The sequence below is a fragment of the Canis lupus genome, chromosome 14 (assembly GCF_048164855.1).
Source record: "Canis lupus baileyi chromosome 14, mCanLup2.hap1, whole genome shotgun sequence".
NCBI lineage: Eukaryota > Metazoa > Chordata > Mammalia > Carnivora > Canidae > Canis > Canis lupus.
The window spans coordinates 3,611,282-3,638,840 of record NC_132851.1 but is presented as its reverse complement, the minus strand read 5'-3'; the positions used below and the strand labels follow the sequence as shown (position 1 = coordinate 3,638,840).

General features: G+C 40.7%; 1 protein-coding gene across 13 annotated transcripts in view; it reads right to left on the bottom strand.

Annotated features, from left to right (window-relative positions):
• Positions 1 to 27,559, bottom strand: part of VPS13B (vacuolar protein sorting 13 homolog B) — a 733,948-nt gene that overhangs the window by 32,884 nt on the left and 673,505 nt on the right. For 12 of the 13 annotated variants that reach the window (XM_072773974.1, XM_072773970.1, XM_072773968.1 and 9 more), the window contains 10 exons: positions 18,826 to 19,089; positions 18,058 to 18,141; positions 17,705 to 17,880; positions 17,062 to 17,232; positions 16,293 to 16,494; positions 14,986 to 15,174; positions 12,221 to 12,367; positions 9,891 to 10,174; positions 7,135 to 7,262; positions 6,703 to 6,902 (listed from right to left, as the gene is read on the bottom strand). In XM_072773974.1, the coding sequence (XP_072630075.1) occupies positions 6,703 to 6,902; positions 7,135 to 7,262; positions 9,891 to 10,174; positions 12,221 to 12,367; positions 14,986 to 15,174; positions 16,293 to 16,494; positions 17,062 to 17,232; positions 17,705 to 17,880; positions 18,058 to 18,141; positions 18,826 to 19,089 (1,845 nt within the window). Of the gene's footprint in view, positions 1 to 6,702; positions 6,903 to 7,134; positions 7,263 to 9,890; positions 10,175 to 11,567; positions 11,852 to 12,220; positions 12,368 to 14,985; positions 15,175 to 16,292; positions 16,495 to 17,061; positions 17,233 to 17,704; positions 17,881 to 18,057; positions 18,142 to 18,825; positions 19,090 to 27,559 lie in introns of those variants that run through there. The other variant, XM_072773981.1, reaches the window with a different exon arrangement.

Here is a 27,559-nt window from a genome sequence, read left to right as displayed (position 1 = left end):
TTCAGGTGGAGATGTCTGGTGGGTGGCTAAGAACACAGACATGGAGCTTAGGAGAGATGCAGGGGCCAGGGATAGATCTGAGAGTGACCGGCTGGCTGATAGTTGTAGCTAAAGCAATGAGATGAGATATCCCAGAGAGGAAAATAAGGGAGATGAATTTCTAAAATGAGAAAAGGCTAGATAAAGATGAAAACAAAATAGTGATATTCTAGAATTAGAATTCTATTCTAATTCTTCCCTCTGTATAGTTGCTGAAAAAATATTTAGGGAAATCCCTACTCCCAAGTATCTTTAAAAGCAGGTGTGACTCAACCGGGACAAAGTATAAACATATAGAAGACTCTAGACTAGGGCACTTGGCAGATGTTCAGAAGTGGGTGCCAACTTGGTGATATCTGTGTGGCCCCGATACGGGGTGGAGGAGGAAGGTGAGTGACGTGAGCAAGAAGGCAAAATATCTCTATGGCACATTTTCTAAATCAGATCCTCATTTGATTTGATAGCTTTTTTTCTACGTAAACATTCTTGGATGGAGGCTAAAGGTGTCGGAATCTGACTACATGATCTTTAGCATTAGTGCTTGTGGGCCTTTTGGTCTGCTCTGCATCAAGTGCACTGATTACATGTCTGAGTGCCGGTTCATCAGCACAGAGCCTCTTGATAATCTTGTAAACAAGATAAGACACATCTTAGGTAGTACGGTTTAAAAAATGCTTTGAGATGACTTTTCTTATTTTAAGAAATGTGGACTAGATGATCGTGCAGTTTGAGGTGTCAGTGGCTGACCGAAACCACGTGTTAGGGAGGTATCCAGTGACCCTCCATAGCCATGAAGACCTTGGATTTGTCCTGTTCGACGCATTTATTAATGACTTGGATGAACACGTAGAATGTGTGCTTACCACATCTATAGATGACATAAAGCTACTAAGGATACTTAATATGTTGGATGACAGCATCACGATTTTTTTAAAAGTGATTTCAACAAGCTGGACCAGGCCAATAGCAACAAGATTTAATTTATTGGGGATAAATGCAAAGTTCTGTCACTGGGTTCAAAAAGTCAACTGTACAGCAAGTCATATGATAAAGACCTGGGGGATGTGGTTGACCACAAGTTCAATAATAACAAACAGTCTGAACTTGTTAATAAAAAGCTAACTCAATCTTCTACTTTATTAATGGAAGCACAGGGAGGTAATAGCTGGTTAGACCACATTTGGAATACTATGTATAATTCTGACTGCCAGATTTTTAAAAGGGAACATAACACACTAGTGTATTCAGACAAGGGTAACTGTGGTGATCAGTCTGGAAATCACATTTACTGAAGGAATGATTCAAGGAACCAGAAATGTTTGGCCTGGATAAGGGAACACTTAGAGAAGATGTTGAAGCTGCCTTCAAATAATTGTAGTGTTGCTATATTAGAGGGGAAGCAAACAATCTGTGATGCCCCAGAGGTTAAAACAAGGATGAATGAGTGGGTGCCACAGAGGGAGAATTTTCAGCTTGATACAGGCAGAAACTTTCCTATAGTCACTGCTGGAATAAGCCACGGCTAGGACACTGAGGGGAGACGTCACGGGAGGGACCCTTGCCCTAGATAAAGCGAAAGTAGAAAACTTCTAATCCGTGCTCTCATGAACCTTCAGGTAGCAATATCTGTAGCTGGGGCTGGACTTCAAAGGTCAGACGGTGACCTCAGTTTGGTGCAGAAAAAGCAAGACTGGGCCACATGTGGGCAGATCCCAGTTCCAGCCTGATCCTGCTTAGTTATAAACCACCTAGCTGATTACTCTTTAAGCCTCAATCTTCTCATCAGGAAAATAAACAAAAATTATTGCCCTAACAATCTGAGAATTATTGCAGTGATCAAAGGCTCTGTCTTAGGACATATTCCACTTGACTGTATTTATTTACTTACGCTCAGGTCCTTCGAGCAGGAGTAATGCCTTATTCAGGGAAGAGGTTTGGCCCTGGATGGTTCCTCAATATAAGCTTGCTGAATAAATGAACAAAAGAATAGACACTACGGATGTGAAAGCACTTCGTGAATGGTGAGAGCTACAGAAACACGAAGGACTGTCATTCCCCATCTTCCACACAGATGGAGAAGAAAACCCCAGGGACACTGACTCCACTAAACACTTCCACTAAACATGAAAGATCATGAGAACTTACTGGATCTTTTTTGAAGAAAACTCATCTGCAAACCTTCTAGGGTTCAAACTGCTTCTCCTCCTTTGCTATTTCAATAGCTCAAGGATTGCTTTTCAGAAAAAAATTCAGACTTCCCATGGTTCTTAAGGTATAAACCCAATTCCTTGGTTGCAGATCCAGAATCCTGCCAGGTGTGACCCTGAATCGCCTCACCAGCCCCCTTCTGCCCCTTTTTCCTTCATCTGCCACTCTGGCCACACTGGCACATAGATCCCAGACCAGAAAGGACCAGGCTCCCTCCCTGAGCACCAAAGCTTCAAACGTGTTCTTTCTGCTGAGAAAAATCTCCCACTTTCCTGTCTACTTAAAGCCTGTTCAACTCAAAGGCAGAGACACGAGGTCTCTTACCCGACGGACACTCCTTGGCCTCTCAACCTAGTCTGCTGTCCATCCCAACAGGACAGCTGACCTCCCCTTGCAGTTTTCCCAGAGTTCACACAACCCAACAGCCTCAGGGATCACTTGTTTGTTATTGGTTTCCTCCATGTGGCATCTCCTTGAGGGCAAGGGTAGTGTTCCCTCTTGTTCACTGTGTTTCACATGGTCCTAGTACCTGGTTAGAGCGTCTGGCACATTCTAGAAATTCAGCACATATTTGATGATCAGTGACTGAAGTGCACTTCTCAGTGTTGATGTTAGTAAAATGGTAGCTGCGTTTTCTTTGTACCTTTTTATCCAAAAAAATATCACCTAACACTGATGAAAATGAGGTCTCTGATCCTCAGACACTACAACCCCATTACCTATTCTGGGTTCTAAACTGTTTTCCTGATAGGATCAAAACTGGCTTAAAATGGCCAATGTAAAGCTCATTTTTTATGTCTTCAACTTATTTATTAGGAAAATAACAAGGATTTCCTTGGAGTCAGGCCACCAACCACTGTAAAGTCATGGTTAAGAGCACCAGTTGTTGCTTCGGGGCCTCTGGTGAGAAGCCCTGAGATGTCTTCTAGCCAGGTGTGAGCCAGGAACACAAACCTGGAAAACCCACACCGAGTACAGTCAGAATTTTAGGGTCTACATGCTACCAGGTCTTCCCAATAACTCCTGATCCAAAGAATCCTTCTTTGTGTGATTATAAACTTATTTTCTGCATGTTCCCTGTCATATTCCATTTCAAAATTGTACAACCTGACACTGTCCTATTTCCAAAGTTGAGGTGAGGGGCCTGTCTCTGGTACAAGCTAGAGGAGTTGTCTTCCTTGGGGCAGATTGGGGGTTTTATGGTGTTTTAATCCTCATTTTAAGGTCAGCTTTGAAATTCGCATCATGGGCTTCAGACCAAGGGCTGAGGAAAGGCTCCTGGAAGACGAATTCACTCCTATAGAAGGGCTGCTTCCTTTCATCAGAGGACACAGCTCCCTTCGCTCCCCAGTGATTTATATGCCCTGGTGTATTACTGAGGGGATGTCGGTGAGGGTCTGAAACAAATCTTCCTGCAGAGTAGGAAGTGAACCACGGTCTGCAGGACATATGGCACACAGCTCCTCAAAGATTAATGGGAACGTGGGCCTTTGCTGGGTCCTCAGACCAGGGATGAGAAGGGTGTTGGAAAGAGCACCTCCTCCTAGTTTTGAAGTATCTGTGACTACAAAGGTTTGAGGAAATTTAGAGTGAATGGGAATCCTTGAAATAAGGTTTGGCAGGCAGAAAGTCTATTGTAAAGAACACCCTACACATAGAGAAGCAAGCAAGGTTTGAAGAATCTCCAAAGTGACGCAGAGTTCAGGAAGCCTTGGGAAGCCTGCAGTCTTTATTTTGTACCTTAATGAGACCAAGAATGTCTCCTGAGGCTGCACAGGTCTAGATTTTCCCTGTGCAGCCAATGAGCGCTGCTGATAGGAACCACCCCCTTGTGTGTGGGGCCAGTACAAACACAGGTCTGCAGGTAGTGTGGCCCCCGGGGCCACTTGGCTCTTTGAGCACCTGGCCTGGGCCCCATCCTTCCCCTGTTTCCACAGCAACCTCTTTCTCCAGGCCGCCAGCCCTTTCAGCAGATGATTTCCTCCATACCTCACAATAAACTCATCCTGGTGCCTCAGTTCACTCAGTTTTCTGGTCCCTCCCTCCAAATAGCTCTCCCTAACCTATGCCCCTCCCCACCTCTTTTCTGATGTCTTGTGGGCAAGTAGAATTCCACCCCTGGGCCTTGCACTGGGCTCTCCAGACAGGTCCTCACTGACTTTCCCCAGCTTCTCCTTGATTGACTCTGCCCCTACTGCATAGACACGGCTTCCTCCTCTCTGACCTCCTCTGCTTCGTGGTCTCCTGGTCTTTTCACGTATTCCTCTACTCTCTCCCTTCCACTTACAATTGTCATTTCCAATTGCTACCATGCTTCCCTCTCCCCACCATTTTATAGCCTATAAATTTGTCCTTCCGGGGCCTTCCGTCTCTCCCCAGCCCAGTTCTCCTCCTGCCGCTCTGCTTGTTTCCTCTCAGTCTCTGTGGCTGCTCTGCACTGACACACTGGCCTTTCCCAAGGTCAGACCTGGGGCTCTCTTTCCTTCCTTTACACAATCTTTCTCACCTAATCTCATCTTCTCATTCATTCATTCATTCAGTTGTTCATTTACTGATTTGATATTTATTCTTACTATGCTGACAGGCACTCTGCCTCAGGCTAAGGATCAATATACCAGGTATCTGACTCCCAGAAATTCCAACTTGGTAGGAAACAAATTTAGAGAAATAAATGTAGGAGAGCCTCGGTGGCTCAGTCAGTTGGGGGTCTGCCTTCGGCTCAGGTCATGATCCTGGGGTCCTGGGATCGGCCCCCCCATGTTGGGTTCCCTGCTCAGTGGGGAGTCTCCTTCTCCATCTCCCTTTGCCCCTCCCCCTGCTCGGTTCTCTCTCTCTCTCTCTCAAGTAAACAGATACAATCTTAAAAAGAAGAGAAAGAGATGCAATTGTTATAAATGTTATATGAACACCGAGAGGGGCTGGTGGTGGGGAGGAGATTTTAGTTGGGGGGGAGGAGAGAGAATCTAGATAGATGAGAAAGAACATGCCGGCTGGGGAAGAGGGAAGCTCAGGAATGCCGGGCAGGGAAGTAGGGATCATGGCATAGCGGTATGGAGCAGTGCTGTGGAGTCAGGCAGGTCTGGATCAGATCCCAGGCCCTTCTCTTGTAACACATGGGAATTAGGTCACCTTACTCCTGGAGGGCTCAGTTTTCACTTCTGTCACATGCAGCCCATCGCCCTGTCTTGTACAGGTACTGTAAGGGTTAGAGAGGAATGAATGCCAAGTGCTTAGCACAATGCCTAGCATATAGTAGGCGATTATTAAATGATAATCATTATTATGGCAAATATATTTATAACTTTAATAGGTGTCTTGTGACCATTATAGTAGATGGGACCTACAAATGAATTCATAGGTGTAACAAAGTATAGTGCGACATTACTCAGCCATAAAGTGGAATGAAGTGCTGACACACACAGGAACGAGCCTTGAAGATCCTATGCTAAGTGGACTGAGCCAGGCACAGCAGGACAAGTATGGTAAGATTCCACTTACATGAGGTGCCGTGAACTGGACACATTCAGAGATGCCAGGTACAGAAGTGGTTACCAGGGGCTAAGGGCTGAGTGGAGGGAGAGTGGGGAATCACTGCCTAAATGTACAGTGTCTGGGATGATGGAACAGAGTGGTGGTGGTTGTACCAGAGAGGGAGTGTTTTCAATTATACACCTAAAATGGTAAAATTAAAGTACAGCAGAAATGAACTGCTAGGTTCATATGCCATTTTCAACAAAAATAAAACACCATCCACCCCTGAGAGTAAGAGAGAGACCAATTGGGACATTTACCTGTTCAGAATTTGTAACTTGGTACTTATATTTGCTAAGTGTTATGTACATTTTAAAAATATGTTTTTTTTTTTTTTTTTTTTTTTTTTTTTTATGATAGTCACAGTGAGAGAGAGAGAGAGAGAGAGGCAGAGACACAGGCAGAGGGAGAAGCAGGCTCCATGCACCAGGAGCCCGATGTGGGATTCAATCCCGGGTCCCCAGGATCGCGCCCTGGGCCAAAGGCAGGCGCCAAACCACTGCGCCACCCAGGGATCCCAAAAATATGTATATTTTTAAATTAAGTTTTAAAACTTAGAAAAAATGGGATGAATCTAGGGTTGGCATTATGATTTTCCTAAATTCTGGACAGGAGGGCTATCCTCTACGTAGAGAAGTCTAACAATTTTATTTTGTTTTTGACCTTGGATTAGACCCAATGGGGGCTGGCCTTTACCAAATACTCCTCTCTGGTAAATAGCTGGATAGTACGCTTTGGAGACACATACTTGTATTTGAGAATTTATAACTGAATGATGACATATAAAAATGGATTCACAGGTGTCCTCATACAGAGAACAAGAAGTTCAGCATTTGGAAAACTGTTTAAAAACAGACAAGCATGGAACCTTAGAAAAGGGAATCTGTCTTTGGGCCTTGGGAGGAACATGCATGGCTCACTGACCTGTGTCCCCTGATTGTTGATGTCGACGGCGTCGCTCCACTCGGCTGTTACATCCTCCAGAGATTCTGCTCTCAAGAAGAGGCTGGGAAGTAAGTCTTTGGTCTTGCAGTCTGGATAACTGGAAATCTGATGATACAGTTCATGATGAATTGAGCATTCAGAAGGAATTCTTCGGCAATAAACCTCAAACTCTGGAATATCTAAAAACAAACAAACAAAAAAACAAAAAAACACATGTGCAGACTTAGGCCTTGAGGACAAAGACCAAGGGATAGTAAACATAATGCGGCAGGAGAAACTTCTTGAAAAGGGAGGGATGAATGATACTCTTATTTAAACATTCTTCACAGCAATCATGGGTAGCTGCTAGATAAAAACCTCCAGAAAGAATATAGGTTTTATATTATTTAAATTCAATGCTATAAAACATACCTTTGATATTTTCCTTTATAAGGATTGTTACTGGACATCTGTTGTGGAAAATTATTCGAGGACTAGGGTCTTCTGAGAGGGTCAAGTAAATCACTCCAAGGTGTTCTTGGTATGTCAGTGCTACTGCCCTAGAATTGAAATCAAATCAAATGACAGAAGTGGTTTAGAAAAAAAATGAATGCTTGGTACCTGTTTATTTAGATTTGTAGTATTCACAACTCCAGAACACCTTCTCTTTGATCCCTCAGAGGAAATGTTTCCAGAGAAAGGAGACCATCCTCTCATCTACTGCCTGTCATACACTAATTATAGCTTCACTGATTTTTTCACAACATTGTTAACATGTGATTATCAGAAAATATTCAAAGATGTACAAAAATTATTTAAAAGAATAAATAACTTATACCACTTAGAATTATAGCTAACCTTGCACTAACCCTGACTTGACTCTACTTTCCCCTGGCCAAATGTGCCTTAAACCCTTCACACAGAGTGTCTTCTTTCTCAACGATGCTTAGGAAGTTTTGGCATAAGAGGAGCTGACGTGCTTTTAGAAGCACTGCTGGAGAATCTGGGTACTTGTTCTTTTTATATTCTAAAGGTAGGCTCGTAATGACAGCTGTCAATTTTCACAGTATTATCATACTTTACACGATCTTCACTTTGACTACCAAGAGCGAAGCTGTCTTCGTTGGCAGTGGAAAAACTGCTGTGTGGGCATAGGCTGCCCTCTGCAATGGGGAGACAGAAATTTTCCAGTGTATACCACAGACTACCTAACAATATTTCATATCAAAACAGGGAAAAAGGGCAGCCCCGGTGGCACAGCGGTTTAGCGCCGCCTGCAGCCAGGGCGTGATCCTGGAGACCCTGGATCGAGTCCCACATCAGGCTCTCTGTATGATGCCTGCTTCTCCCTCTGTCTGTGTCTCTGCCTCTCTCTGTCTCTATGAATAAATTAAAAAAAAAAAAAAACAGGGAAAAAAAACCCCTCTCTGAAGTTTAAATTGCATGGACTGACCAAATTAACCGAAGAAATCAGACATTTGCCAAACATCGCCCTCAGTTTACAGTGATAAAAAGGGGTTGATAATGCACTGAAGAATTTATTTGCCATTTATCCTGTTCACTAGTGTGAGTCCTTCCCAAAGACAGTATTTGTCTGAAATGCCAAAAACAAACTGTCCATTGGCATTCAGGGAATCACATTAGTAACACCATCAAATGTGCACCATAGGAGTGAGGCGAGTAGAAGGAGAGGAGGAGATGGGGCTGTAGGAAGTGAATTTACTTGCAGAGTACAGTCCTTGGATACATACCAAAGTTCTTTTCCCAGCCTAATTTTGAAAGATCTGGGGCAAGCCAACCTCAGAGAATTTCTTCTTGCTAGCCAAGAAAGCTGAGGGCCAGGACTAACATATGGTATTTTCAATCTAATATCTAGTTTAGTATTCATAGATAAGATTAAATTATATTAATAAAATCATGTCTTACAATTCTTAGAACTTTAAACAGCATTTCCAAGTGAAATTTTATTTAGGATTCTTTCAGTTTATTTATTTTTTTTGAAAAGATTTTATTTATTTATTCATGAGAGAGACAGAAAGAAAGGCAGAGACACAGGCAGAGTGAGAAGCAGGCTTCCCACAGGGAGCTGGACATGGGACTCGATCCTGGGACTCCAAGATCATGCCCTAAACCGAAGGCAGATGTGCTTAACCGCTGAGCCATCTAGGCTCCAGGTCTTTCAGTTTTAAAAATAAATTTTGTTTTCTCGACATAGGTTCACATCACTTTCCAAAATACTTCCTTAAACTTGCCACGCTTAACTTCTCCAGATAGAACATAAATATAACCACTCTTCTCCAGGATCAGGGATGAAAAGTGTTTATAAAATCAGGGATGTTTCTGAATGTTGTGAAAGAAGAAGGGATGTGTGTAGGGAACAGGGCCTTACTGTCATGGGTAACACGAGTTAGGAAGTTATCTTTTAAAATACAACTGCTAGAAATCTCTGTAGACATCAAAAAGTTAGGAGAGCTGAAGTCTTAAAGTCTATAAATTCATGAGAATAAGGTACCTCTGGTAAGATCGCAGTAGGTTTTCTTTTGTACTTTTTAATGTATGCCATAAATAAGTCATTCCTGACAGCTCCAGAAAGGACGTATTGCATGCAAAACAACCGCAAAATAAAAGTCCAGTATGAACAAACCATTACATGTCTCCGGCTTGATTCTGTGGTTGTTATTTGCATAATTGGTAATTGGTAATTGGAGGAACTTGCGTGCAGGAACAACCACAGAACAGAGTCTTCTGTGACTTGTGTTTATCTAAGTTATCTCTCTTAATGACTTTTAAAGAAGAATTCCATTTTGAAGTAGACGTAAAATATGGGAAAGGAAAAAAGTTTTCCAACTTGACTCCCTCATATTTTAACCCTTGACAGAGGCTAAGGAGTAATCGTGGAAGGCGATCTTTTTACTATGATGTATTGCTGCCATTCTATGGGACAAACACCACCATTTCCCCCCAGTATAAGCTGCATCAGTAGTAGGAAAACAAATCTCACCAGTAGTACACTGGGGCCACCCAGGTACGAGCACATTTGCGCACAATGCCTAGACACTGTTAAAAATAAAAGTCGAACCTGGTTTTACATATGGGGAGCACTGCAGCTACTCTTTTGTCTCTCCTGGCACCTGAATGAAGAGCTGTAGCAACAAGCAAAGAAGGGCATGCACATGTATGTAAAATACCTGGTGCAGAATCCATTTTCCCCACGGTTTCCAAAGGGCACTGCTACACTCTGTCTGGGAAACTCTTGTCTCACTATGGCCGGCAGGCTCCAGCACTGGGAGCTGCCGGCACCTGCGGCAGGAGAGAAGGCCAGCAGGATCTGTTTCTGAAGCAGGGATGTGTCCAGCGGTGACTGACTCATGTCAGGCATCAGGTCCCAGCAAGGAAGGGAGCTGGGCTTCACAGCAGCCTGCTCTCCCCCCGGGCAAATGCTGAAAGTTGCACTGTCTGGAATGTGAAAATACTAAAAAAAGAAAAGACAAGGCTAAGAGAGCACAGTGACTACACCGATGGAGAGAAATTAAGCTTCTTAAAGTAGAGTTTCTAAGAAACCATAACCACGTATCCTCAGGAGGTAGCCAGGTGGGGGATGTGGGCATGTTAGGATCCCATTCCCATGAGAAAGCCCTAAGGAGACAATTAGAAGCCATGGGAGCGGGGTCTGCTTTTCTAGGCATAATGAAACACGGTAAGGCTGGGGTGATTTAGAAGGTGATGCAAAGTTCTTAATGTCTCCCATGTTCTGCAAAAATCCAGATGTCGTAAGGGGAGACAGGCCACATGCTGGAGAAGGGGTCCTCTTGGGCAGGGATGGAAGAACTGAAAGGGTGGGCCCTGAGGGGCCTTGGGTAGGAGAGAGCTGAATGAGATGCAGAACAGCGGACTGGGAGCTCAGAAGACAATTTTTGTTTAAGGTTTATCCTGAGGAGGGAGGAAGCTCTGATCCCAACCCTCACTTGAAATTCCACAGGGTTTCTGGCATAGTAGAGTCTCAGGATTTCAGACTTCAAAAGGACCATCAGAGATACTTTATTTAAAACTCCTGAAGAAGCTGCTTTCCAGAGAGGTGGTGATTTGTCCAGCATCACAGAGACGGTGAATGGCAGAGCCCAGCCGGGGCCAGGCTTCCTGCTTCCTATCTGCTGGTTTCCCCACTGTCCCACATGGTCTCCCTGAGGGGCTAGGGATTATCATGTCTTTAAAAAAAATTCCCACACCTGCCTGAAGCAGGTACGGGTGAAAAAGGGGACACTCTTCAGCTGTCTGGAAGAAAGTGGGCCTTCCCCTTGCCTCCAGGAAGCTGAGGCGAACCAGGAGTTTGCTGCAACACTGCTGTTGTGATTGCTGCTGGCTACTACTGTTTCCTGCGTGCCTCGCTTTTTTACTCATAATACCTCATTTAATTGCCACCAAAGACCTGCAAGGAATGTGACGTTACACCTGTTTTCAGATGAGGAAATGTCAGTGTGGGAAGCCCTGACCCGGTATCTCAGAAAGCCCTAGGGTGGGGAGGAACAGGAGAATTATCTGCACACATGCTGACTGTCTTTCCAGATCCTCACCTAGAATGAGAACATCCTCGCCCAGCTGAGTACTTCTGGTCACATAGTTATTCTACCAATGCTTCAATGAACCAAGATGAAATTCTATTATGCTGACATTTCTGAAATACTATAATGCACTCTAAGCTCAGAAGAGTAAGACTTTCATCCTATTTTACTGCTCTAATGTAATTTTTAGGAGCTGAAACGGATAAAAATAAATGCAGAGGTAAAGAAAGAAAATACATTCCTCTATGATAGTTTCAACAGCATAAAACAACAGCAGACCACTTAGTATATTATGTGTTTAAGTCCTTTTATTTTTATTTATTTTTTTGTTTTGTTTTGTTTTTTTGTTTAAGTCCTTTTAAAAGGTCTCCTTACTCTTTCAAAATACAAGTGTTCATTTTAATTGTATGAAGAAGTGAATAAAAAATCCTTCTTGTATTTACTTTCTGCCAGTGAAATGTTCATATAAATAAGCTGGTACATTTTCACATTTACTCTCTTCATGGGCAGAGAACTCCCAAGTGCTCCCAAGTCTGTGGCTTTGTTGGGGTTGAGCCTTCTGCCCGCATGGCTCCTGTTGGCTCTGCAGCCTGGGAGGCAGATGTTTTTTTCCATGAGACCCAGGAGCCGGTCCTCAGGCCCACTTCCCTGCTGGTGGAGCTCCGGGTTGGTGAGCGAGCATGCTAGAAATGTGTGCTGCAGCCTCTGAGCAGGTGGGGTGCAGGCGGCAGTGACCCTGGCACTGTGTCAGGACTTGCTGCCTTGTTGGATTTCTGCTCATTAACTACCTTGGAAGTGCTGACCCTGACATCCATGGTTTTAGTTCAATAAAAAATAAATTGCTCTTTACCTAGATTCAGTGTTAAGTTTATTATTCTTTTCTAGGCTAAAAAATTAATCTTAATTATTGCTAATTTATCAAAACATCAGACAAATCAATCATGTTATGAACTGCTTACCTCTTTTCCAGAGTGGGGTTTGGAGACAGATAACTGTGGTTTATAGAATATTTGATATGGCATATTATTGATTATTATAGTCTTGTCTTCAATCTGAATAATTTGTATACCCTGCTGTACCATGGAGGAAATGCAGAATTGACATAACTGCAAGACAATTGAGGAAAGAATTTTTAAAATATCATAAGGCCAAAAAAATGTTATAAGGCATATAACACTTTCTTATTTTTATTATTTTTAAAGGTTTTATTTATTTATTCATGAGAGACACACAGAGAGAGGCAGAGACACAGGCAGAGGGAGAAGCAGGCTCCCTGAGGGGAACCTGATGTGGGACTCGATCTCAGGACTCTGGGATCATGCCCTGAGCCGAAGGCAGATGCTTAACCATTGAGCCACCCAGGCATCCCAACAATTCCTTATTTTTAAAAGCTCATTTCATCTGTTGGTTTGTCCAGGATAGTACCAATTTTAACTTGTGTTCCAGAGTATTTACTGGAGGCCCCTCTCAGCCTCAAAAATGTCCCAGCCCCTAAAAGGGGCTACTATTTACAACAGGGTATTCTAGAAAACCAGTTATTTCTGGTGCTATGGCATAGTGAGAGAGACTTGTTTTCAAATTATTTAACCCATTCTCTCACAAAATATTTAATTATAAACTCTTCTATGTAAACAGATGCCGTTCATCTTTTCAACATAAAAAATTCAGTTAGGCATTCCTCCTCATCTTCCTCATGCTCATCACGGCAGCAACCTTGCCTAAGGTCTAGTAGGGACCACCAGGTGTTTTGAGAACTTTACCAGTGATGATGATAAAAAACAATGGTTGGCCCTCAGAAATTGGTTTCTTGTGCTCTGCTTGTCATAAGTATTTATGCATGTTAAGTCACAGAATCCTCACATAACCCACACGAAGCAGCTATTATTATCCCCATTTTATAGAAGAGGGAAATGAGGCTCAAACCAGTGAAGTTACTTGCCCACGGTCATAAGGACAGATGGGCTAGCTGGGATTAGAAACCATGCAGTCTGACTCTACAGTACTGCTCTTAACCTCCACAAGGTTCCCTTACCAAGCTTTATGAGGGTCAAGTGCTCAGAGGAGAATTAGTTGTCTAAAGATACCCACTTAGTAAGTGGGAATGTCAGGACAGCAGTTCTCCAAGTATGGCCTGGGACTCGTGTGTGTATGTGTGTGTGTGTGTGTGTGTGTGTGTGTGTGTGTGTATGCGCACATGCATGGGGTTTGAGATCCTTTCAGGGGGTCCAAGGGTCAAAACTATTTTTATAATAATACGAAGATGCTATTGTCTTTTCCATTCTAATTGTCTCATGAATGTACAGTGGAGTTTTCCAGAGGTTATATGACCTATGATGTCACAACTGTCATGGCTAACATAATGTATGTGTGTTCTTGCATTCTAAAGTCTTTGTATTAATTTCTTGTTCGATGGATGTCAGTAGTTATAACCCACATACACAAAAGGATTTTGGAGGCCTATAAGGATTTTTAAGAGAGTAAGGGGGTCTTGCGATTAAAAAGAATCACTAGCAAAGAATAATGAGATATAAATATATATTATTATGTAATAAATAGTAAATATACTATTTCCAACAGTCCATTCATTCACATTCATTCAGCACTTGTTGTGGCCACTTTGTGAGGTGCTGGAGGTATTGGACTGTATATCATGACATTTTTTCCAGGTTTTGATGGTCGTTCTCAACTTACAACTATTCAGCTTTGGGTGATTCACGCTTACAGCTCTTTGCCATTTACACCCATGTTACAGTATTTTGGCTGGCAGCACATAAACATGTGTTGCCCAGACAACTCTGAGGAAATGGATAACAGCCCTGAATACTGAAGAGAAACCAACGTCTTTGTATCAGAGAAATTTTATTTTAAAAAGTCACCAATAACACTAACTTTTTGCAATAGGCTCTTCAAAATACCTGTCAAAATCTAACTTCTCCCCAGAGAAAGGTCATTCTGAATCATGCTACTCTGATGAGGTAGCCTATCTTCTGATTTGGGGGTGTGTGTGCTAAAATTGCGAAGATATTATTCAGTACAGCATGAGACCGCAACATGGTATGCTATGATGTTGTGCTGCCATCCATTGAGGATAATGTGATTTGTTACTATATCATTCAACTTAATTGGTTTTCATAGACTTTAGAAAAGATTGATGCTGAAAATGACACACCGTTTGTATTTAGTTAAATAACTGATGAAATAGGTTTTCTGTATTCATATCATCACGAGTATCAGTTCTCTGTTTAGGAATAGAAGTCCCTCATAACATTAGGTTCTATGGGAAGATCAGAATCGATTCTGCTCAGGATGCCCTTTCCAGAAACTTAACATTTGCTATGGGAGGTTTGTCCTTTCACTCGGTGCTCAGAATGTTAGCAACTCTACTTCTTGCTCTAAGAAAAGGAGGCCAAGTATAATTTGTGGATATTTCGGAATAAGTTCATTTTTCCCCCACATACGATCAATCAAGTGACTGCTGAGTGTTCTGAAATAGAGCAGTTATTGGATAAATTATGTGACATGGCTTTTATCACTGGTAAAGGAAAAAAATAAAAAACAAACCCTGTGAAACTGAGAGGTCTAAGAAATCGCATGTCTCACTGTTATACATTGTCTAGAGCATGTAATACTAAAAAGGGACTAGAAAGAAAAGGGTAGACTCATCTTAAACAGCTTGAGGGGATGGCATGCTATTTCCCCGGAGCCACACAGACTTTGATCCTACCTTCTGATGTCCTGGGAAAGCACCAAGCCTTATTTCAGCATCAACAAACCCTTCTTCATCCAATGACACAACTTCACCATTACCTCCATCTTTCCACTTTGGAGATGTCAGATTATGGACCAGTTTAATTGCTACTGACTTGTGCACAGTGTTTGTATTTGCCCAGTATATTCCAATTTGAAAAGCCTCCTGGAAAAACAATGCCTCAATTATAAAGTATTTATCTTAACTTGGATTTTTTTTACCTCAATTCACAGGAATTTTTTATATTATATAATAGGTCTACTTAGGCAACCAAATCCCGTTATGAGTTTTGTTTTTGTTTTTGTAATGGCAACATACATTTTCTTTTAGTTCTCAATGTTTTCTTTGATTCACAATGGGATTCATATTTATGGAAGGGGGGAAAACCCCTTCACACAAAGACTTAAAAATGGAGGGTTTCATTTCATTTGAGTAAAGAATAATATGCAACCTTAGGTACATGTAGGTTAACATTCCAATTCCATAAGGTAATATCATCTGATTATTTAAAAGAAAAAAAAACACACAGGAAAAATGCAATTGAATAAAGATGTTCATGAACTACAGCTCAAAAAAGAAGACTCTCCAATTGTTCCCCACCAGGAAAACATTTTGTTTAGTAATTCCTTGTATTCTGTTTTCTTAAAGATATATGTGCTTTCTTGAAATGGGTTAGCCTTATCAAGAAAGTTCTCTTGTGATGGAATATAGTCTGGCTGTGAAATTCTGTTTTACATTAGGGTTCCACCCCCTCCCCACCCTGTGTTAGTAATGACTCCACATTGTTATTATCAACAACTGGGTGGACATCCATGATTATGGATATCCAGGTCCACTTATAAGGGAAAAGGGGCTCTGACAAAAACAGTTGCTCAGAAATCTTCAATTCTCTCCCATCTTGTAGATCTCTGAGAATTTTTGTAAGAACTGCAAGTTTATCTAGGCAGTGGGGTTAGCACAGAATATGGCTCTATATCCTTAACATACTCTGAGGAGGCCAACCCTAATGCTTGTCAAATATCCTGTACACAATGAAAATGAAAATGTAACTAGTACAAGTTATCAAATTTAATGATAATTCAAGCGTGAATACTGCTGATGGGGGAAAAAAAAGGCATCTGAAATGTCTTTGAATATCAAAGAACATTCCATACCCTTTACATATGCATCTAAGAAGACAGTTTTCTACAACTGATTCTGTTAAGAATATAAATGCAAGCTCAGAATAAAAGCTAGCTGTTGAAAGAAAAGAATTCATATTAGCTAAAAAAAAGTTACAGTACCTGAAAATTAGGAGGGATAATAATTTTGCCAGCAGGAACCTGTAGAACAATCTTCTCTCCTTCAAACAGCCAGAGGTCCCACTTGGATTGATTGATAAGCAGGGCCCAGGGTAGAAGCTCTATCAACAAGGTTTTAACATATGGCTTCCAGACTGACAGCTTCACTCGCATTGGGCTATCCCACTGACTCAGCTGTTCATTCCTGTTCCAAATACCACATCCAAGAGACTCAATGAAATATGATGACTTCAGTATTCATGAAATATGTTTAAGGATTCCAGACACACAATGCTCTTGTATGACACCTCTTCACACTAGAATCATCCAATGCTGAATTTGCATTCACAAGAAACTTTTCATGCAATTATGTTCTAAATTATGAGTAAAGCAGTCCATAAAATATATCTACCCAGATGATAAAAGGTCAGGATCTGATAGATGCATGCAAATATCTTCTTTTTAAGAACACCATTTGGGGTGCCTGGGTGGCTCAGTCAGGTGGCTGGCTCTTAATTTCAGCTCAGGTCATGATCTCAGGGTTCTAGAATCGAGCCCTGTGTCAGACACTACAGTCAGTGGGGAGTCTGCCTGAGATTCTCCCTCACCCTCTTCCTTTGCTTCTCCCCTCGCCCTCTGTCACTTTTTGTCTCTAAAATAAGTCAATCAATCTTTAAAAACACCTCTTATGGTATCTAACATTTTGGTGAATGGTCATTTATTTATTAATATTGAGAAATGTTTGTAGAAAAGGACTGCTAGAGAGCATTACCTGTCAGAATCCTTTTTATTATAGGGCCACATGGGTTGAAGGGACTTTTCTGGCCCATAGAATTCATCAAGGATCTGATTAACTGTGCCTCCAGGGTGTATCTTAGTGGCTATTTGCTTAATGAGGGATGTTGAGATGGGAACAGCACAGTGGGAAGGATCATCTTCTTCTCTAAGAAATGGAAAAGAAAAAAACAGGAGTAAAATATCAGGTTTCTAAAGTGGTCTATAATTTATTTAAAAAAATCAAACTATAGATGTATTATATAGACCAATACCTTTTGGGACATTGGGCTAATTTTTGTTGATTTAGGGACCGGTGACACTGTTTTTGGATGACCTGGGCCCTGCCCCTTCTCCCTGTCCCCGTCCCCCACATGCTTGGGTAAGAGTTCTATTCATCTCTTTTTCCATGAGAGAAATTATGTGTCAATTAAATTTTCCAATCCCTCTTGCTTTTAAATCTAAGTTTAATTACAGAAGCTTAATTTTATTCAAAACTATTGAAGAGGATAATAAAACACTAGGCAGGGCAATTTAAAATAACATTCTCATAAGACATCATACAAAAAAATATCCTCAACGGTACAAGGTTGCTTTTCTACTAAATCTCTGTTAAGAAAATGTGAGGACTTTTCCAGTACCTTGCTTGAAATGTTAGGTGATGCACAAGGTCAGGTTCTATGTTTTGCAGTGGTTTTTCTCGTCCTTTTCCTGGAATAATTTGTGTTTCACTCAATCCCAGACTCCTTTTCTCCAAGTGTATGATAATGGGGTCTGGAAGATGACTCCTCATGATAAAAAGAGGGCTGAACACAATCTATAAAAATAAAAGGACAGAATCACTTTCATATTTGCTTTGTTGCAGTATTCCAGCTGTTTGATGCTGAAACAAACTTGTAATAAATCTCTTCCCTGGGTCACTCTGACCTTAATTTATTTCAGAACAGGAAAGGTCAGAGTCATATACCATATTTTAGAATTGGGAAGCACTCACCATTCGTTGTTGCACTTGAGAGTTGGGTTCTAATGTCAAAACTGTGCACCAGACATAAAAGATGGAGCTGTTTGAAGATGGTACCTGCACATGAGGTAGAAAAGGCTTCTATGAAACACTAAACAGTTTCCTAACTAATTCAGAACAAGGAACAGATATAATGTCAGTTTGGAGGATTAAAAACATTTAAAGTTATAGAAAAAAAGCCATTAAAAACAGAGAATAAGCAAAACCAGGCTTCATTATGGCATATAGTGAATGTACAGTGAGTCAATGAGGCCAATGTTTTCTTAAAGACAAAGGGGTTTGTGTGAGGAGAGGTTGATAGAGACCAGGTGGGAGAATGGTGGGGAGGATCTGTCTGTCGTGGGAAGGAAAATGATGGTGGCAGAGCATGAGAAGAGATGAAAAAGGAACAGACCATTGCAAAAATTCTCAAGAGGTAAGGACACCACTCTCTATCATGTCCCCTTGCACCTCCACCCCAAGCCCTGGCACATAAGGATCTTTCTCAAGATAGAACCTGCCTCCACCTGAGAGGGGTAGCATCTTGACTCTAAAAACTACTGGGACTGATACAACAGCCGTATTGTCGTGGGATGGGAGGAAACCACTCGAGAAGAAATATTAAAAGTCTTTTTATCTTATTTCAGATGTCCCCTTTTGTACAGGTCATTTTTTAAATATAGCACCATACTGAATAATGGGCATAATGAGAAATTTTTAATTTTAAAGCTGCTCAATTCCCAAATCTACTACTTCTCATACCTGAATGACAATGCTGTACTCGGGGGACTTAGATTCCAAGCACACGTCTCTTGACCAATCTTCATTTCCTTTGGCTTTCACACATAACTCCGTCAGTTCACTGTTTTCTAGTATGTATGAAGGCAATTTCTGTTTGGCTGTGAGGCAGTCAAAATGTTCTCGAATCACAGCTTGTCCATCTTGACTGATGTAATGCTGAACGACTTTGAGTTCTATGCTTTGAGACAAGTAACTACAAATGATCTGTCTTCCACAGATGATAATCTAAAAGATGATAAATAGATAAAGTTTCATCAATTCAGGTTTCATGAACTCAAAGGACAGGCACATGGTAGGGTCCAGCCAGCTGGAAATACTGGTTGTGTGCCTGAGGGGGAGGTGGGCTGGAGATTAAAGACCAATGGAATGAAAGCCTTGTAAATGTGCACAGAGTGAAAATAGTTGACCAGGAAAAGAAGTGGAGGCTTCAACCAGCAACTGACCAACAGTTTAGGGGCAGATTTAGGGGCACAGAAGCTGTGGAATGGGCAGAGAAGAAGAGGCAAAGGAGTATGGAGGTAAACCAGGGGAAGCTGAAGCCCCAAGAGAACAGACCCACCAGAAGGTGGCAGTCAGTGATGTCACAGGATGTGGCAAAAAGGATAGGGATTGAGAACAAGACTTCAGCTCTGGTGGTTGACAGGCCAATTGTGATTTATCCATTTCCAAGGCTGGTTTCTAGGAGTTTCTCACAGTCTTATGCAATAAGAGATCACTTTATAAACTGATAATACAGACAACTTTTAAGTCGGATACCTAATTATAGTTTATTTCATTCTGGTTTTCCCAAGAGAGTAGAAGCCCCTGTCTTTGTAAAACACACAGAATGATCTACTAAACCCATGGGTCACCCAATTTTTCATCCAGCTAAGAGTACAGTTCACAGTAGGCATTAAGAAATGTCTCTTAAATTGGTTGAAATTGAAAAGATAATGCACAATTTATTCCTATGCAGTGTATTTTTCTGTAATACAAATATTCACCATGACTGGAAAACAGAGGACTTTCACAGAGAGTGGGTTTTCTTATTTGTAATATTTTCCCCCAGATTATAAAAATAGTAATCACATACACACCTTGATATATATGTATTTTACTTACAGGTCTAAGCATGTGATGGTTAATTTTATGTGTCGACTTGAAAGGGCCACAGGCTGTACAGATCCTATGGTCAAGCATTTTTCTGGGTGTGTCTGTGAAGGTGCCTCTAGATGAAGCTAACATCTGAATTGGTAAACTGAGTAAAGCAGAGTGCCCTTCCTAATGTGAGTGGGCCTCATCCTGTCAGCTGAAGACTTGACAAGAACAATGAGCCTATTCAAGAAGGTTTCTTCCTCCCTGACTGAACTGAGATTTTGGTCTTTCCTGGCCTTTGGACATAGACTAAAAAACATCAGCTCCTCTTGGGTCTTTAGACTGCTAGCTTTCAGGCTGGAACCCACAGTAGCTTTTCTGGATTTCAGCTTCCACAATCATGTGAGGCAATTTAAAATAAATCTCTCCCTCTTTTTCTCTGCATACATATGTATGTACATGTACATGTAGGAGTATACACATACACATCCCAATACAAAGCACTTTTACAAATTAACTTTCATCCTCACAGCAACCATATAAAATAGGTGCTATTATGACTTGTCAACTTAACAAGGAAAAAACAGAGGCATGGAGATGTTTGATAACTTGCCTGATGTTACCCAGACTCTCTGGGCCAGAGTCTGTGTTGATAATCACTCTGAAGGTCTGTTTTTCATGAAATTATTATCTACTAATTAAGAAAATCTAGAAACTATAAAAAATAGAATAAAGACTGCCCATCATAATGTAAATGTAGTGGCAGATGCCACCGGTTCCATTCCAAAGAGGTGATTCCTCTTCCTCCTCAGTTATTAATAGGGAGATTTGTTTTAGGTCTCAAAAAGCAGCAAAGTATTCAGGAAAGGTGGCCATCTCTATGGCCTCCAGAGTCTGTGTCATAATTGGTACAAACCAATCCTTGTAATTCCATTCTCATTTTGCCAATGATCACTTTAGGGGTGAACATGGGGGTGCTTGCTCTTTGATATGAAAAGACTGCTAAACGGCTCTGAGAAAGATTTTACTTCTTGATAAGGGAGACAATTTGAGAAAAGAAAGTCCTGCTTCTTGTCTGTCATGGAAGATGTTATGAGAGAATATATATATATATATATATATATATATATATATATATATATAATAAATGTTATATAGTAACAATAAGAGTATCTGCCTCATTGACTTACTATGAAGATTAAAAAGCTTATTTTTTTACTTCAACCTGAAAACACCCATTAGGTGTTTTCCATTTATTCCATTAGGATAAGTTTTCCTATGTGATATTAAGAGTACTTTGTAAATATTATTGTAAGTAACCTATTATTTAAACAAATAAATATGATTATTTATGAACTATTTATCCCAAACAAACCCGCTAGATTGATAGACCAAAAATTGTTATTGTTGTTTCAACCCTTTAGTTGAACAGTGAAGTTTAGCACTTTTTTTTTTAAAAAAAGATTTTATTTATTTATTCATGATAGTCACACAGAGAGAGACAGAGAGGCAGAGACACAGGCAGAGGGAGAAGCAGGCTCCATGCACCGGGAGCCCGACGTGGGATTCGATCCCGGGTCTCCAGGATCACGCCCCGGGCCAAAGGCAGGCGCCAAACCGCTGTGCCACCCAGGGATCCCACTTTTTTATTATTTTCCAACTATCTATTCCTTTGAATTTTCTTTAGAGAAGCACATCTGTAAAAACCAAGCTGTGGTTAACTGCTACCTTACTCCTAGGCACTCTGACCATTATAATCTTTTAAAACAATGTTTTCTCAATAACAAACACAGAAGACAACTGAACCATGAGTCCTAAGTTAGCAGGCAAGCTCTTCTTTAGCCTATGTTGGAGGTTACTAGGCCTCTTAAGAGGCCTTAGCATCGCCTAACTTTAAATGAACATGGGAAAGCTCTGAGGCAGTATTTAATTCTGTTCTTCCTCTTGATGTTCCCAGGCCTGGCAATGTGTGCACACTACTTTTGCTTCAGAACCTTTGGGCCCCATGAGATTTAGGAGAGAATTTTGCTGTCTCTCAGAGAAACCACAGAATCTCTGCAACCATCTGGGACTCACTTTGTCTAAAGACAAGGATTCTCTTGGTGGGTTTTTATAGTTTCATTTTCAACTATAAAGCCTGTTAAATAGGCTTTCAAATTTGATAAAAAAGAAAACCCTTAAAAGTGGCCAGGGAGGGAAGGCTACTTAGATGAAGGAAAATCCAAAATGGCTCCTCCTCGGAATGGTGCTCCCACGCAGGGTTCAGTGAGAGCCATGTCTGCTTTTCTTCAAAGTGGCAACACCTACAATGCTTTTATTTTGGAAATTACGGTTAGAACTTCAAGGTTAATTTATCAGTTGAAGACAGCTACTTAATTTTTTTTAATGTAGGGTTTCTCTTTAATACACATTTCCAGGTTTCACACTAATTCTCCTCTTTCCCCAAAGCCACAAAGATGTGTATTGAAGATTTCCACATATGATTTTACTTAGCAGGTTTCAGAACTCTTATTAGATCAGTGCCAAGAAGAATAGTGATATTAAAGAATAGCTCCAGAGCACCAGATGCACTGGAAAATGATATCTTAGCCCTGATTAAAAGTGTATGTATAAAGATACAGATATATATACATACATACATATGTACATTTAAGTTTTTAGAGTGGTAGAGCTTTCCTCAATGAGGGGATGGGAGATGTGGAAGTCAATGTGTGCACATGGGTAGCTGTGTAATGTACAAAGTTCTTGAAAAATTTTGTATGAAAATTCAGTGAGAAATTTTCACTGAATTGGGGAAACAACAGGGGTAGAGCAAAGGCAGGGCACCAGATAACCAAACCTCACTGTGCAGGAGCATATTAACCAGTTCTCCGTTACCCCAGGGTGTGTTAATGCAGTTAAGGTACCATAAGGGGGCTGCACACACTCACCTCCCCAAATGGGCCTTGGAAATTAGGCAGCTGTGGTTTATTGCAAATTTCCCAGCCCAGGTGGGGTAGAAGAAAAGGAGCCAAGATGTGAGAGAGGCAGGAATCCATGAAGCTCTTCTGAAACCGTGATTCCTATCTTCCATCCCAAACTGACTAATTGAGGAAATCCTGTGTCTCTGATGCACTTTAACTGGAGCTAATCTGAATTTGAGTTAATCTACCCTGACAATAAAAAAATTAAATCCAACTGAAAGACGAGAAAGGTTTTTCACAACTTTGATATATGCAGCAGTTGTTTTGAAGCTGGTGGTCTGCTGAACCTTTCAGTATTACCTGGGTTCAGTACAAACCATTTTCCATTTGCTTCCTTCTAGGTTAACATGAATTACCGTTTCTGTGTTCCACTTTTCACTATTCTGCTAAGTTTTTAAAATGGCTCTAATTTAGAGCCCAATCTCATTTGGCTATGACAATAAATGCTAAAACTCAAAGTATAAATATTGTGTGTATGTGTGTATGTGTCTTCCATGGCAATAGGAATGGAAAATGGATTTTGCTAGTTCTTGTGGGAGATGCCACTTCTTTCAAAAAAAGTAAATGCAATGGGAGGGTGGCTTATGTTTCCATTATTGCTTTCTGAAAAGTCCTTTCTTGTTTGGCTGCATTCTACTTTTTTTTATAAGAACATTTATTATAATAGGATACAAGCAGAGACAAGTGTGAAAGGGAGTTCCCTATAGAAAAGAACTTTTCAACATTCAATGGTACAAATAACATTTGGAAATCCTGAAATGCAATTTGGTACCAGAGGCCTTAATATCTGTGTGTGTATTGTATATGTATGTGTATATATATGAATTTTAGATTTTATTTATTTATTCATGAGAGAGAGAGAGAGAGAGAGAGAGAGTCAGAGACATAGGCAGAGGGAGAAGCAGGCAATTCAGAAAGTCAGTAGATGATTCGGACAAAAATATATATTTAGTTATTTAAAGGATTAATGTAGCCGTAACAGGAATCTGGTGACACAAAACCATGAATTTTGGTAAAATAATTAACTACATCTTTTTAGTTTCAGGAGATATATCAAGCACCATAAAAAGATTCACATCTTTGCTCAGCTAATTGAATTTGTTTTTAAGATTTTATTTTTATTTATTCATGAGAGACACAGAGAGACACAGGCAGAGGGAGAAGCAGGATCCATGCAGGGAGCCTGATATGGGACTCGATCCCGGGTCTCCAGGATCACACCCTGGGCTGGAGGCAGCGCTAAACCGCTGTGCCACCAGGGCTGCCCAGGTAATTGAATTTTACAGCAAATTACTTTAGGACATATATAGACATTTGGATATACATATGTATTCACAAAGATATTTACTTAAAGATGTATTATGGCAACAAATTGGAAATTACCTAAAAGTGCAGCAAGAAGGGGATGTCTAAATGTGTTTCAGAATACCATATGGCAAATTATTATGCAACTATTAAAAAAGATAGTTCAGGAATTGTAGATAACATGAGAAGGTAATCATCATATAATGTTAAATGAAAAAAAGAAGTTGAAAAACTAATTATAACCAGATTTCACGTTGTTTAAAAAATATCTACACAGAAAAAAAGAGTAGAAAAAATATACCAAAGTAGTAACAGTATTTATCTTTGGGTGGGAGAAATAGGGTGATTTTCTTTTCTACTTTAGACTTTCCTCTGTTCTCAGAAATATTTTAGAATAGTTTTTTTTTTTTATTTTTTTTTAAGTTTTTATTTATTTATGATAGTCACAGAGAGAGAGAGAGAGAGAGACAGAGACACAGGCAGAGGGAGAAGCAGGCTCCATGCACCGGGAGCCTGATGTGGGATTCGATCCCGGGTCTCCAGGATCGTGCCCTGGGCCAAAGGCAGGCGCCAAACCGCTGCGCCACCCAGGGATCCCTATTTTAGAATAGTTAACATAAAAATAACAGTGAACTAATATTTACTGGGTGGTTTCTTTTGTAAAAGGAATATGAGGCACAGAAAGGTTAACAAATTTGCCGAAGATATTATTAGGTAATAAATCTTAGACCTGGGAAATCTCTTATAGTCAAGGGGAAAAAAAGGTTAGTAACATTCTGTGAGAATTTTTTTTTTCAAAGACTCTATTTATTCATGACAGACAGAGAGAGAGAGAGAGAGGCAGAGATACAGGCAGAGGGAGAAGCAGGCCCCATGCAGGGAGCCGGATGTGGGACTCCATCCCAGGTCTCCAGGATCACACCCTGGGCTGAAGGTGGCGCTAAACCACTAGGCCATCTGGGCTGCCCTCTGTGAGAATTTTTATTTTTATTTTTATTTATTTATTTTTTCTTATACATTTATTTATTTATTTTTTTTATAAATTTATTTTTTATTGGTGTTCAATTTGCCAACATATAGCATAACACCCAGTGCTCATCCCGTCAAGTGCCCACCTCAGTGCCCGTCTCCCAGTCACCCCCACCCTCTGCCCACCTCCCCTTCCACCACCCCTAGTTCGTTTCCCAGAGTTAGGAGTCTTTCATGTTCTGTCTCCCTTTCTGATATTTCCCACTCATTTTTTCTCCTTTCCCCTTTATTCCCTTTCACTATTTTTTATATTCCCCAAATGAATGAGACCATATAATGTTTGTCCTTCTCCGATTGACTTATTTCACTCAGCATAATACCTCTGTGAGAATTTTTAATCAAGACATGAAAAGTGGCCAACTTTTCTGATGTATGGTATACTGTTGCAATGTGTAATATCTGCTTAGGAGCAAGGTATATACTGATGTATCCCTGAAATTCAATATTATTCCTTGAAGATACATAGTATCTATGCAAGAAGGAGGCACTATTTTTTTTTTTTTTAAGATTTTATTTATTTAGTTGAGAGAAGGAGAGAGAGCATGGGCAAGTGCACTTGTTGGGGGAGGGGCAGAAGGAGAAGGGAAGGGAGGTAGACTCCCCTCTGAGCATGAAGCCAGAGGCAGGGCTGATCCCAGGACCTTGAGATCATGACCTGAGCCAAAGTCAGATGCTTAACTGACAGCCATGAGCCTCAGGAGGTACTACTGTAACAACAAAGTCCAACCAATGTTACGTAGCCCTGGGAATATTTCATTATTGTACTTATAGTTTATTGAGTTATGACAGTGGGCCCAGGCACTATTGTTAAGCACTTCACATATACAAACTCATTTAAATCTCACACTAACTTTGTGACAAAGGCACTATTACTATCCCCATTTCACAGATCAGGAAATTGATTCACAAAGAGGTTGAATAACTTGAAGATCACACAGCTAGCAAGGAAATACGCAGCTAGATTGGCTATGATCTTAACCACCAAGGTATACCATGAAAATCCTTTATCCATAGAGTGATCTCCTGCCATTCTATTAATTGGTAACTATTCTAGCAACCATATGCAAAGGAGCTGAATGAATTGGGAAAGTTTAGACCAGAGACATGGTGGTCAAAGTGTGACCCCTGGACCAGTAGCATCAGTATCACCTTGAGAATTTGTAAGAAATGCAAATTATCATGTCACACCCAAAATCTACTGAATCTGAAACTCTGAGGGTGGGTCCTAACAATCTGTTTTAACAAGCCTCTTCAGGTGATTCTCATGTACATGCAAATTTGAGAACCACTGGCCTAAGGAAAAGGAAGCTAAGGGGAAGCACCCTAGCTTCCCTTGTGTTTTTGAAGGGTTGTAATTACAGAGGAGAGATAACTTAGTTTCCACCACAAGGGAATGTGATGTATGTCTTGTTGCATACATCTCACAAGTTCTGATGAGTGGTAAAAACTGACTGAATGGTGAGAGATTTGTGTTCAAAATTAGGAAAGAGCTTCATTTATAGCTGGAAATGACTAATTATAGAAAAGGCTGTCATGTGAGGAAATAAGCCTCATCATCTGGAGTATTCAAACGGATGCTGAATGACCATTTCTTAGGAATGCTGGTAAGTGGGAAGGTGGATAAGGCATTGTTGAAAGACCATGAGTGTCAGAATCAGAAAACCAGAATGTATTAATTGGGCAGATATTTATTGAGAAGATACCCAGTTAAGACAGTTCTGCAGGGAGATTAAAGTCAGTGGCACGTCTTGTTCTTATGACTTTGTAGCTCAACACTCACACTAGCTAGGCTGCTCCCATCATGAGTCCCAGTAAGACCCATTTGTCCCATATTCCTATCTTTATATTACACTGCCTACCTGGAATGTACTCTCATAATTCAAATTCTACATGTTTTCCAAAGCCCAAATTGAGTCATATCTTCTTAGCAAAACCTCTAAATTCCTTTCACACTTGCTGTCAGTTGTATTTACTGCTGGGTTTATATAAATTTGCAATTTAAGAGCAAAGACTGTGTCACATAGTATCTTTCATTTTACTCTGTTCTACTGCAGGCACTCAATAAATACTTAAGGGTAGTCAGTTCATTGGGAAGACTCTTCTGCTATATTCTTTTTACCTCTGTTGCCCACAATAATGAGAACATGAAGTCCAGCTCCCTGATTAGGTGCAGACCAAGAACGTATATGGTACAGGTCCTACTGTTTACCTCACCAGTTGCTTCCTGTTCGCCCCTTGGCACACAGCAATGGACTAGCCCATGCTACTTGATAAGAAAAGCTCCCCTTTTCCTTTTCCAGGGACTGAGGGCTGTTTCTATCATG